This window comes from Hibiscus syriacus, unplaced genomic scaffold (assembly GCF_006381635.1).
Source record: "Hibiscus syriacus cultivar Baekdansim isolate YM2019G1 unplaced genomic scaffold, ASM638163v2 tig00110467_pilon, whole genome shotgun sequence".
In the NCBI taxonomy this organism is placed as follows: Eukaryota; Viridiplantae; Streptophyta; class Magnoliopsida; order Malvales; family Malvaceae; genus Hibiscus; species Hibiscus syriacus.
In genome coordinates this window covers 1200981-1214358 of record NW_024062749.1, presented here as the reverse complement: position 1 = coordinate 1214358, position 13378 = coordinate 1200981, and the positions used below count along the sequence as shown (strand labels likewise).

The 13378-nt window shown below is 36.6% G+C and overlaps 3 protein-coding genes and 1 pseudogene across 3 annotated transcripts; all 4 read left to right on the top strand.

The window, feature by feature from the left end:
• The first annotated feature begins 225 nt into the window (after positions 1-225).
• LOC120127326 lies at positions 226-1262 on the top strand. The gene has a single exon (XM_039145249.1). The coding sequence runs from the start codon at positions 441-443 to the stop codon at positions 1260-1262; it is 822 nt and encodes a 273-aa protein (XP_039001180.1). The 5' UTR covers positions 226-440.
• A 1076-nt stretch (positions 1263-2338) lies between these two features.
• LOC120127325 lies at positions 2339-4110 on the top strand (annotated as a pseudogene).
• A 3639-nt stretch (positions 4111-7749) lies between these two features.
• On the top strand, positions 7750-11150 carry LOC120127452 (BTB/POZ domain-containing protein POB1-like). Its single transcript, XM_039145369.1, has 6 exons — positions 7750-8191; positions 8682-8807; positions 9204-9325; positions 9477-9540; positions 9644-9923; positions 10257-11150. The coding sequence occupies exons 1-6, from the start codon at positions 7939-7941 to the stop codon at positions 11065-11067; spliced, it is 1656 nt and encodes a 551-aa protein (XP_039001300.1). The 5' UTR covers positions 7750-7938; the 3' UTR covers positions 11068-11150.
• Positions 11151-12067: 917 nt separating this feature from the next.
• LOC120127324 lies at positions 12068-13067 on the top strand. The gene has a single exon (XM_039145248.1). The coding sequence runs from the start codon at positions 12162-12164 to the stop codon at positions 13065-13067; it is 906 nt and encodes a 301-aa protein (XP_039001179.1). The 5' UTR covers positions 12068-12161.
• The last annotated feature ends 311 nt before the right edge of the window (positions 13068-13378 follow it).

Sequence of the window (13378 nt, the reverse complement as noted above, 5' to 3'; positions counted from 1 at the left end):
TAATGATATATTACACAGATTGTTAATTATCTTCGCAAATTGGATTAATTAATAATAGTATAAAACTAGGAGATCGAACAATGTCAAATTAAAATTTAAAACTGAATATATTATTTTTTATTAGTGTAAGGACCAAAACCAAAATTTTAATTAGCAGTTACACTTTGAAGTTTCTTTAACTAACTCTCGTCTTCTCTCCTCCACCTTTTATCTCCCTTTCAGCTGAGCTTTCTCCCTATTTCTTCCCAATTGGATTGGGTGTGGGGTTTTTCAAGCCGGCATTACACTTTTCCCTTCGATGGCCCCTTCTCGGGAAAATCTCATTTCTTTCCTTTCTTGATGAAACTCTAAAGCTCGAGAAACCGAAAGAAAACAAGAAAAAGAAAGATCGAGAAAGAGAGCTATCCAAGGGGCCTCTGTGTGTGTGGAGAACTGGGTAAATGGAGAAAGATCATCGTTACGTGTTGGAAATAACCTTAATCTCCGCACAAGGACTTAAAGAACCATCCAGTCAACTCCGCCGCATGCAAACCTACGCCCTTGCATGGATCGATCCCTCCCACAAGCTCCGTACTTGCGTGGACCGTATAGGCGGTGGAAACCCTACCTGGAACGACAAATTCCTCTTCAAGGTTTCCTCCAATTTCCTTTCTAGAGACACATCCGGCGTTTCCGTAGAAATCTTCGCCATCGGCGTCCTCCGCGATTCCTCACTAGGAACCGTCAGGTTGCTCGTCGGTAACTCGCTTCGCTCCGGTTCCGCCTCCTTCGACAACGCCGTGATGATGCACCATCCCCCTTCTTTCACTGCAGTTCAAGTTCGCCGACCTTCTGGTAGGTTCCAAGGTGTTCTCAACATTGGGATTACCGTTCTTGACACGGCCGATGTCCCCGACATGGCCGGCGTCTCCGCCATCGGTTTCCGTGACCTGATCCGGGAGAGCGAAAATTCGAGGAAACACCGTGGCATGAAGAAGTCAAAGTCTACACTCCCCGGCGAGAAATTGTGGCGCGAATGTGATGATCAATCGGACGATGGCCATTCCATGACGACTTCGTCATCGTCTCCGGCATCGACGACGCTGAGGGAATGGAATGGGTTAGTTCGGGAAGTGGAAAAAGCGAAGCACCTGAGGGCTTCATCAGAAGATGGAATGTGTGGATTGGGGTTGTCGAAGACTGGTTGTCTCAGTCCCTTCATTTACAGTCCTACGAGCTTTAATGAAGGGAAAACCATGAATGAGCAGTCAAGATTCGCTTGATAAGATTGAGGTGAGAAAGATCCATTTTTGCTGTGTTTTTGGCCGTGTTTCTTACGAGCTGAGCATCGCTTTGTATATTAAATAGAATTTGAAAGTTTGACTTGTAACCCTTGAGTTTCTAAAGATTTTTCAATATAAGATGAATCTTTTTTCTTTTTAGTCAAATTAATCCAAATGAGATGGAACGACAATGAATCGTAAATTATTTTATCCTATGTGTGAGTTTTCAACCAACGGCTCGTGTGGATTGATTGGCTAACTTGTTTTGGTTGGGAAAGTATATTTACTAAAATGAATAAACCACCAAATATAATAACGATGAAGATGGCGACTGTGGTGTCTGCGGACTTAATCCTACCCTGGAACGAATCTTGGCTTATCTCCCAACTGCCCCTGCATTCAGAGTCCCAATTGGCATGGACTATGATACTAGAAGCGACTTGCATATCTGTAATCCTACCTATTTGCATATCTGTCAATCTCACTGAACCGGACATCTCACAACTTCACTATATCAGTCTAAACAATGATGTGGGCGACCTCCCTCACTGAAGTTCTGACATGATGGAGGGGTGGAGATGAAAGTGAAATTGACAAGTTCTATTGTTTGCCTTGATCCCTACTCTACTGTGTCATTTACGTTAAAACTCGAATATCGTTATCAATAAATGTTGGACCGTTTTTTCCCATATTTGTTTTATCCCTCTATATTTGAAATTTGTGATCGTCTCTTCCAACAATAACAATTTATCTCAAACTTCAAACTTTTTTTTTTTTTTTGGTTTTTAGCGACGGTTACTTGTTTGGCGCGAAAACTGGAGGGAATTTTCTCTCAACCGGCCAATTCCCTTCAATTTTGTTAATCAACACAATTAGAAACCAATTACGGGAATTCCAAAGCAGATTGTAGTTCTTGTAATTAGATTATCTGACTCGAAAGAAATCTCAGATTCCCTCTTACAAAGGTAAAATCCAATTCATCTGTTCGACCAATAAAAATCATAGCAAATCATGAATTGTAATCATTTGAAATTTTCATTTGTTTTCTAATGTAATGAGAAATTTTGCAGAGTGGAATTTGGAGTACATGGCGTTTTCCGACGATGAGCTTTATGCGGCGGACTTATTAAATGCACAAAATAATTGGATTCAATGGTCTTCCAGAAAAAATTGCAATAATCTTCCACCCGGAGCAGTCACTGGCTTTGAATGGAAAGATTACTGTCCGAAAGCTTTCAGGTTTTGTTTTTTAATCATCCTGTTTCATATTGTCTTTAATCGATATACCGACACCTGAGCTTTCATTTGTTCTAGACTTATACAAGAGCTCGATAACATCGACAACGATGACTACATGGTGTTGGTCTGCAGTGAAGAAACCATTCGCAAGGTCACTTCCACGTCGAGACCTGGAAACATGTTCCTTTTCTCCAACGACACCCGGTTTGCTATTAAGACACTAAAGAAATCCGAAGTCAAGGTAATGAAAACCGGTAACAAATTTCCAGTATCTATATCAGCATATATTCCCCAATGTTCCCTAAGTTCTGCATCATGTGCAGATCCTCTTGGAAATGCTTCCGGGCTATTATAGCCATCACAAAAGGTTCCGAAACACGGTATTGAACAAACTGTACGGAGTTCATGCGGTGACACCATTTGGAGGAACAAAGGCTTATTTTGTGGTTGTGGCGAACATATTTAAGTCTGATTTGTTGATGCATAGTTGTTACGACCTGAAAGGCTCTTTACAAGGTCGAAAACTCGAAAAAAATGCGGTACCGAGAGAAAATTCTGCATAAAGAGTCTGATCTTGATTTTCTCTTTTACGTCGAACCGCTGGTCCGACAAAGGCTTTTGAAGTAAGAACTAAGACCCATGACAAATTGTAACACGATCGGGGAAAAAAACTTACCGATTTCTTTATCGATTAATTATGCGATTTTATTTCGTTAGGCAAATCCAACATGATTGTGCTTTCTTGGAGGCCACAGGCATCATGGATTACAGTCTGATGCTTGGGTTGCACGTAAAGGGATCTCCAAAAGGTGAATTTTCTCATAAACTTCAACAGCAAAAGATATGACATTATTTGAAACACAAACTGTATGTTCCTTTAATTGTCTTTCTGCAGGTTGTGTTAACAGCAGATGCTCTAGCAATGGCATGATAGTTTTCAATGTCGAGCTGCATCAAAGTGATTTGGCCTCACATAGACCCTCCCTCGCTTCTTATCAAGGTGACGCATAGAAAATACATCGATGCATCGAATTTTACTTGCAGTCTCTGTCTTGCCAGTTGCCCCTTAATTTTTCCCTGCCTTACAGATTCAACTAACAAATGTAGTACCACCGGCATCATGGGCATAGTCTCCGGTGACTCTTGTCCGAATTGTGATGCTTCAGAACTGAGTTTCGACGGTCAGTGGCTCGAAAATAAAAGGTAAAGATCTTTGTCGATACCGTATGAATCCGAAGTTAGTTTCTGAGGTTTTTGCGCCATGGTGAGGTTTTGGAGCGATACTCGCAAGTTCGGTGAAGAACTGTCTGCGCGTGGCGTTCGAATATTGAAGGACGGATCGGGAAGTGCATTACCATGTCAAAATTTCACGGTGATAGAGTGCTATGATGTTCTTCTGTGTTTCGGAATAGTGGATTTCTTCCAAAACTACAGCGTGATAAAGCGGATCGAGCATGCTTACAAATCGTTGCAGTTCGACCGGAGGATGATTGCGGCCGTACATCCCAAAGCATATTCGTCTCGCTTCCAGGAGTTCATCAGTGACATATTTAAAGCAGATGAATCTCTCACCTGAGCTCAACTGAGTTCATTTCTATTATGTAGGATTTAGGTTCTGAGAAATCAATTTATGGTAATGTAAAAACATTCCAATTAGTTTGCCATATGCATTTACTGTATGTCCCTATATCTACATAAATGTAAATGCTTTATAATTATTTTTCACTATTAATTATTAGTTAACTATTTGTTTTAATTATTATCAACTTGGGTGGATTCACTCAACCTACAAGTCGGCGGCCAAACACCCGCATGCCTACAATAGTCTAATTTGAAAGGTTTTTCCAATTTACGTGTTTGATAACAAGCTGATATCCAGTGATAATTTGCACGGAGGACATTTCATAATTCGGAGGTCTCTTACGGAAGCTGCTCTCAATCTGGTGTTGAGGGTAGCTTACTATCTTACCTCCTCCTTACCCCATACATATGGGAAAAAGGGACAGACATTTTTTTTATTCATATCAATACATTATATTAAATTAATAATAAATTCACATGTTGTCAAAAATTGTTGATTTAATGATAATTTGCACGTATAAATTTAATATTTATATTGAGATTTAATATATGAAATGTAGTTTGTAGGGATTATACGTGTTCAACTATTTTGATTTCGATTTGGATGTAGAGTAATTATTTATAACTAGCGATAAATATTTAATGTGAATTCTATAATTTTTTACTCAATCTTACGGGGTTCAATTTTTTGTTGTTGGAAATTTAGGTTCATGTCAAGTGAAGTTTTTTTTAAAGGAGAGTTCGAATCCAGTAAGATTTAGTTTTAAGGTGAGAAGTATTCAATCTGAAAATAATATTATAATTAACCTTAATATATTCAGATATAATTGCTATAATTTCCCATCTATATTTTTTCAATTACATTCCTATTTTACCCAATAAAAGTTATATTTATATTTGTCTTAAGTTAGATCGAGTTAGGTGTGGGTTTTATCTTAAAAATCAAATTGGATTTCGAGTCACAAATCATTCCTAAACACGAGTTTGATCAAATGATTGATAAAAAATATTATATTTATATCATATTTAAATAAATCAAAAAATCGATTCAAGCTGAGCTATGATATATTGATATTCAATCATAATAGTGTCAATGTGTTCATGTTGGGCCTTTTGAGAGCCAGGATGGTTAGTCTAATATTTGAGGGAAAGAGTTCGGGCCCATAAACTTAAAGATAAAAGAGAAAAAATAAATCTTTTACTAGGGAAAGAGAATATCCTTCTGGCTTTAAATTTATAGTGCGATGATACTAATGGGGTTGGTTCAAGTGAAATTAATTTGGTATCGTTTAGATATGTCTCGAATTTCAAGTCTTACGTATGCAGAAAATGTTTACCGGAAGATTCACCCACTAAAACTAGATATGCAAAACGAGTCGATTCGAATTAATCATAATAAAACTCCGAGAAATCAATAAACAACTAAAAAAAAGGTTATAGTGTGATAATCTAAAAATAATTGTTAATAATGATTGATGAAGTTTAGATATATCTCACAATTATTATTTATCTATGAAGGGAGTATTGATTTTTAAAATTATGTTTTCACTTTAACAAGAACAACAAATAACAAAAAGGTGTGTCATAATGTACTTATAAATTCTACCCTAAATCAAGAGACTAAATCATGTAAATTGGAATAAAGGGATTAAAAGCATGATTATACCAATTATATCCATTTCTGAAACCATTGATCACTATTTAGGTAATGTTAATCATTCATACTAATTAAAGGCGACAAGTTGATACACAAAATCTGTTTTTAATCACATTCCTTAATCAGACCCTTATTTCTTAATTTAAACTAATATATATTTTTATTACATGCCAACCAAGACTAAACACCATTTACAAAAAGGAGGTGAGATTACTTTAATAAACAAAAATACGTAAGAGCTCACCACAACTGACCGATTTAATTCCTCTCATTGGCTATTTCCAAATCTACTCTATAAATGCATAACTTCTTAAATACATATTGTGTATTATTTTTGGGTCATTCAATTTAGTCACTTAATTTTTTTTTTAATTTGATCATTAATTTTTTAAATTTTGTTTGTTTTGTTTATGAATCTGTTAAGATTTTAACGTTGTTTAATTTTTTTCAAGTAAATTTATGCAAAACAAATCGTTTAAACTTTACTCTCGAATCTAGATTTTTGGACTCCCTTTGATTCATCGTCGTCAACGTATATTCTTTTAAATTTGAATAATGAGAAGATCAAGAGGAAGAAAAATAATATGCCTGGATTCTATACCAATATGATGGTGAGATTATAGATTATACCAATACAAGTCAAAATTTTAATTTAAGTTTCATTAATTTTGGTAAAAACCAAACCGAGAAGAAGAAAAAGAGTAAAAAAAAGGATATGTTTTGATACTAACTACCACGTATACCGTATACGATTTTTTATGACAAATAAACGATTCTGAATAAGGACTTTGATCAAGAGAAAAAAATGTTGAAATTTTTAAAATTTTTGAGTAATAAAAAAATATAAAACTCTATATTTTAATGTTGACGTTAGACACTTAACGTGTGAATGATAAAATAAAAGAATTGTTTAGTGATGAAATTAAAATTTAAGCCGTAAATACTAGAACACAGACAAAATTGAGTGGAAAAAAAAAGCAGTTTACCCATAATGTTTTTGTTAAAATCCAAAAATATAAAATTAAAATAAGGCTTAATATAAAAATAAATATTTAAATTATATATTTTTTCATACAAGTGTTTTAAGTTTTTTCTCAATCAATATAGGTGACTAACGTTACAAATATTTTTATTTAAAATTCTACATCATAATTGTTATTAAAAAAATTCGGCAATCATTCAAAATGCAACACTTAACATATTTATAAAATTTTAAAAGTTTTATTTAAGAAAAACTTAAAATTATTCTCGTTTTTCAAAAACCCCAAATATTTCTAAAATTCTAAAAACACCTTAAACCTCTTTAATCCCTAATTCTGAAATCTCCATATCATTTCCGACTATCGTCGCTGTCACACATTATTGTCTCTAATGCCGATCATATACACCCCCCGCCCCCACTCCAAGGATCTTCCTCTCCACAGAAATTGCACAAATTTTCTTGGTGGATAATTCCGATGACTCGGCAGCAGTGCAGACAACTGATTTTCATCTCAATGTTTATCTAACGCAACTTACTGGTGATAGTCGTAGCACCAAAAACTTTCAAAGGAACCAGCCACGTATTGATAGTAGTTGAAGTGACACCGGATCGAGGGTCTTCAAAGTTTCGTCTGTGGCGGTGAAAACATTTCCATTACAGGTGCAATGTCTTCGATTTAGACAAAGAAAACGCTCGTTCACTTTAGGGTTGTGTGACTTGTTTGTGCCGACGAAGACGTAGTCGGTGGGAAACTGAATTGTTCGTCGGTGCTTGGGGCTGCATAGGTTTTTTTTATATATATAAATTTTGAGTATTTTATGAAAAAACTTAAAATAATATATTTATAATATTATATACATTAATTAATCGAAAAATAATTTAGACATTTAATAGGAGACAATTATATAATTTTAACACTTGTTTTTATATCAAGTCTAAAAATAATAAATAAAAAAAGAAACAAAATAATCCAAACAAAATTTAGTTCAAAAAGCCTGCAAAGCTAATTCGTTTGTATATTGGATTCTTGGTAATTTACCAGTTGCAGCAACTTAATAAATTTTCAATCTCCTACCTTCATTTAGGCTGCGCCAGCTCTTCATTCTCTAGGGTTTCCTTTTGTTCAGCTACGTGTTCGAGTATCTTGTATTTTCAGTTACTTCTTTTTAAAGATAAAAGGGGAGCAGAAAATAAAGGGTTTAGGTTCAGGGTTTGTAATGATAGATCAATTGAATTCGGATCTGTTCGACCCGATAAATGAGATGGACTCCGATTACATGCGTGGTGCCTCCGTCTCCGGCGATGATTTTGGATTCGCTTTCAATGATAGTAATTTCTCTGACCGACTTCTGAAGATTGAGATTATGGGTCCACCCTCAGACTGCGCTCCCGACGGTGAGGGTTGCACCAGCATCGCCGATTGGGCTAGCCATCGCAAGAGGCGCCGGGAGGATTTCAAGAAGGAAAATGGTTTGCTTATGTTTCCCCTTGCTTCTTTCTTTCTAAATGTTCCTCGTTGCTAGAGTTTAGTTAGCTGAGAAAATGAGACAACATTCAAAAAAGGAAAATAAATTGCATCTTACTTCGGGCCTAAGCGATTCTTGGTGAACTTAAGTTGAGAGAGGGAGTAAAAAATAAAGTTAGGGCTCTACTAGTTATGGGAAATTGGAAGTTTGGAGGAAACATTTATCAAGAAATTTCTACTTTGAAAATTTTGTGAATAAAAAGAATTGTGCCGAAGATAGCTTTTCTGGCTGGGACAGGGAATTCAAAGGGTTGGGTTTCAATCACCTGGTTCATGATCTTTTGTGTCTCTTGTTTTTATCCTGATTCAGTGTTCCATGCATATTTATGGTTAATCTTTGCGGCTATATGTCTTGGACATGGAGGAAGTCTGTTTTATGATGTAGACTAGTTTTTAACCCTTTTATCATTTATCTTTCTTTCTTCTTTTTTGTAGCTTTGGATCTTAGTTTATGTCCCGAGGAGCAGGTTTTAAAGGACAATCAGCCTGATATGAATGATTTTGTGGGCTGTGAAAATCAGGATGAGGAGGCAGTGGCAATGGTTGAAGAAACACAATCAGGTTTTGATCTTGTTCTGAAAACATACAATATGATTCATTTACTGCTTATATTTGTTTTTATGCTTAAAACTCTGGGAACTTTCACTTGAACATGGTTACCAAAAACCTTGCTAGTACTTGTAATTTTTACTGAATTACAATGACTCAAAACACAACTTTAGAAACTTATGGACATGCAGAATTTGTATTACTAAACGTGAAGTAATTTTCTCTATTCCAAAGTAGTATGATTAACAGAGGATTTTGTTTTTTTCTTTTTTTTCCCCCTTAAATAGTATAATTAACAGATGATTTTAGCTGATCTCTTTGAATTGTACTCCTTGTGCCATGATTGCATATCCCTCGCTCTTGTTGTTTCAAATGTGGAGTCAGCATTTTGATCTTGAACTTTTGTAGGTGACGAGGATGCAAATAGTTATGAATCAATTTGGAACATGGATTGTTCTACGGTTTTGAGAGTTAAAACTTTGCATATCAGCTCTCCCATTTTAGCTGCTAAAAGCCCATTCTTCTACAAGGTAAGATTTGTAATTAATAGTAATAGATTTTTAAATGAGAGTGGAAAAATATAGTGTTTCTATAATGTAAATATAGCTTTTAAGAATATTTGTGAGCCTTCGCTTTATAGGTAATTGCTTATACGTTTAATTGTTTATTCACTAACTGTAGCTTTTCTCAAATGGGATGAGAGAGTCGGAGCAACGGCATGTAACCTTAAGAATTGGCGCCTTTGGTATACATAGTCTTCATTTTTTTGTTCTTGGTTATGTTAATCATTCAAATATGTTTCACTGGAAAATTTGAAATGACAATTTTTACGTTACTTCGATGTACAGAGGAAGCTGCCTTCATGGAACTTTTGAATTTTATGTATAGCAACACCTTATCTTCCACCAGAGCTCCTGCCTTGCTTGATGTGCTGATGGCTGCTGATAAATTTGAAGTTGCCTCTTGCATGAGATATTGCAGCCGGCTATTGCGCAATTTGCCTATGACACCAGAGTCAGCTCTGCTCTATTTGGATCTTCCATCGAGTGTTTTAATGGGCGAAGCTGTCCAGCCTTTGACTGATGCTGCTAAACAGTATCTTGCTTCGCGTTACAAGGACATTACCAAGTAAGCTCCTGTTCTTCACGCTTCATTTTTTTTACATGAGTTGGTAGTTTATTATAGCCTTGCATGTAGGACAAAAACCTTAAGACTTCAATAAGATCTTTACATAGTCCTAGCAGTTCTTTTTTGAGCTATTCTGATCTTATATTTTGAAATTGGCCATCTTCAACAATGGACAATAAGCTTTAATGTTCTTTTCAAAAGTAAAATATAAAAAAGTTTAATGGCAACATAACAGTCTGAACAGTGAATTTACTTATCTCTCTCTTTGTTGTCAAAATGACAATTCTGCATATTTAGAGGGCTTATATATGATTTTGCCACACTTTTTACCAGGTTCCAAGAAGAGGTAATGGCTTTGCCGCTAGCTGGGATTGAGGCAATTTTGTCCAGTGATGATCTGCAAATTGCTTCTGAAGATGCTGTGTATGACTTCGTTTTGAAGTGGGCCAGGGCTCAGTATCCAGAACTGGAAGAGCGAAGGGAGGTTCTTGGTTCACTCCTTGCACGCTTTATTCGCTTCCCTTATATGACTTGCAGGAAGCTTAAGAAGGTATTAACATGTAATGATTTTGATCATGAATGTTCATCAAAGCTTGTGCTTGAGGCCCTCTTTTTCAAGGCTGAAGCCCCACATAGACAACGAAGCTTGGCTGCTGAGTCTGCCACCATGAACCGTCACTTTATTGAGCGAGCTTACAAATATCGACCTGTTAAAGTGGTGGAGTTTGAACTTCCCCACCGACAGTGTGTTGTGTACCTGGACTTGAAGAGGGAGGAATGTGCACATTTGTTCCCATCCGGACGAGTTTATTCGCAGGCATTCCACCTGGGCGGACAAGGTTTCTTCCTGTCAGCTCATTGTAACATGGACCAGCATAGCTCAATCCACTGCTTCGGGTTGTTTTTGGGAATGCAGGAAAAGGGTTCAATTAGTTTTTCAGTAGATTACGAATTTGCAGCCAGGTGTAAGCCAGCATCGGAGTTCGTTAGCAAATACAAGGGAAACTACACATTCACAGGTGGCAAGGCTGTTGGCTATCGGAATCTGTTCGCCATACCTTGGACATCGTTCATGGATGAAGACGGCCTTTACTTCATAAATGGTGTTCTCCATCTTAGGGCCGAGTTAACAATCAGGCACTAACCATATGCAGCTTCGATCCATTTACTTTAGATGCACTAACCCGTTGTGGTTCACTTTGACCCGAGCAAAATTCGATATGTACCAAGTAGAACAATGGGTTAAGATCTTTTGTTTTTAAACATCAAATTTCTTTAAATCAAAATGTGATACAAAGCCTTAAATAATAGTTTTTAGTTATCCGAAATTGAAAATCCTCGTTCAAGATTCCATGCAAGTATTATATACAGGTACACAAGTTGGGTCAACTCTAAATTATGCGAACTTAAGTTTAATGTATATCAAGTCCGATTTAACATTTTTTTAACTAATTCTTATTGTATGGATGTTATTTGCTGGTATTATAGATAATAAATAAGTAAATAAAATTCAAGTGGAACGCCGGTGCACCGCTTTAACAATGCGTTGTGAATGACAGAAGCCAGTTGACTTGTGGGACCAACAAAACTTTTTTTGATATTTTCGAACGTTGACCTAGTAAATGCCGTTGCCACTTGTCGCCCTTTCATTCGCAATGCTTTGCAAAAATAGCAGCCGTCCACCCTCCCAAACCTAGTAAAACCGAACCTCTTTTCAATATATGTTATATTTGCAAATTGTTTTTATACCAACTTTTTTTTATTAAAGTTTGGGTCAAAAATTCTTTTACTAATACCAATACTGTACGAAAATTATAGATTTAATATGTGTATTGTAGTTTTGGTTTTACATTTTTAATTATTATAAAAAGTTAAATTATTCAAAAAAAAATTAAATGGTGAGGAAGATGTAGTTCCAAAGTCCATTTGCCTAAAAATAACCAAAGCCTAAATTTGGATGGAGGTGTGTGTAAGTACACATTTTCGTCCTCTTACCCTACGGAGCTCTTCTTCCTTTCAATTCATTCACCCTCCTCGTTGCCACCGCTGTCTTTCTTTCTTTCCTTTTTCATCACAATACATTCATATAATATTTCTATTTTAATGGAACTCGAGACACCCTTTCTTCTATTGTTTCTGTTTTAATTACATCTCCCACTCTTTCGCAAGCTCTCCGTTGATGGTCTCGATTTGCTTTTTGGGAAAGCTTGAACATCGAAGCTTGATGGAGCAGTCTTGATGGGGTCTGATCCAAGTCGGTTCATCATCTTCATGGTTTTCTCTTCGTTGTTATCATTAATCGTTTGCGGTGATGGTGGCGGCTCGCGTAGCTATGATCCGAAGGCTTTAGACGCTTTGTTTCGATATTACGCGAATCAGACATTGAATGATCATCGTCGTACAGGTATATTACGCCGAGTTTCACTTCCTTCTAATTTCTCCGGCATGGAGGTTTCTGTTAATAGACTACGTAGCGGGAGTTTATGGGGCAGAGGAGTCGATTCTAAATATGTTAAAATCCCACCTAGTGTTAGAACATTGCCTTACGTGAAAAGATTAGCTATAGTCTACGATAACCTGGGAAATTGGTCTTCGGAATATTATCAGGTCCCCGGTTATTCGTTTGTCTCTCCCGTTGTCGGCTTCAAGCTGTACGACAACACTGATTTAACGACGTTAACGGATCGAAATTTGACATTGATCGTCACCGGGAAGCCAATTTCGATCCGGTTTCCATATTTAGAGACGAAGGAGAAAAATGTTACAGGACTTAAATGTGTCGGATTCGGAAAGAACGGGTCTGTCGAGTTTAAGAACATGACAAAGAGAAATGTTTGCGTGACCGAAAAGGCAGGGCATTTTTGCGTCGCGATACCGACGCCGAAGCCGAAGCCGGAAGAGAAAGGTAGGGTTTGGAAATGGTGGGTGATAGGGTTCGCCATCGGAGTTGTTGGGCTAGCGGTGTTGGTTTCAGTGGGAGTGGTGACGTTGAAATGGTGGAGAGAGAGGAAGATCAAAGATATGGAGGAGGAATCCGATTCATCAGTGGCATTGGATACGTTTTGGGTTAGGGGAGGTCATAAAATGCCTTTTGCATCAATGATCAGAACACAGGCGGCAATTGAGCATGATTATGTTCCCTGACCCCGCACATTCTTTGCATTTCTTTTGATTTTAGGTTTGTCGTAGAAGTAAAAACTTTTCCGTCAGGAATTTTATCTGATGTAATAAACTTTTTATTATTGTTTTTCTCATTTATAAAGCTGAAATTCGAAATCTTATTGTTTGTTCGAGGCGAGATATCGGTAGGACGAGTCTGGCCTCATGGCCAGTAACTTTGATGTATTACATTATTGTAGTTAGTATGATGTTTTTGGCTCCAATCATTAGTATCTTAATGTTAGTAAAGAAACAGACAAGCATCTTTTAAATATTGGGCAGCTTTGTTGGCACTA

Excerpts from the sequence above, each read along its gene's own strand:
- LOC120127326 (XM_039145249.1), top strand. The coding sequence starts at position 441 with ATGGAGAAAGATCATCGTTACGTGTTGGAAATAACCTTAATCTCCGCA.
- LOC120127452 (XM_039145369.1), top strand. The coding sequence starts at position 7,939 with ATGATAGATCAATTGAATTCGGATCTGTTCGACCCGATAAATGAGATG. Across the intron at positions 9,541-9,643 it reads CTTAAGAATTGGCGCCTTTG|AGGAAGCTGCCTTCATGGAA; the intron begins GTATACATAGTC and ends TTCGATGTACAG. Across the intron at positions 9,924-10,256 it reads CGTTACAAGGACATTACCAA|GTTCCAAGAAGAGGTAATGG; the intron begins GTAAGCTCCTGT and ends ACTTTTTACCAG.
- LOC120127324 (XM_039145248.1), top strand. The coding sequence starts at position 12,162 with ATGGGGTCTGATCCAAGTCGGTTCATCATCTTCATGGTTTTCTCTTCG.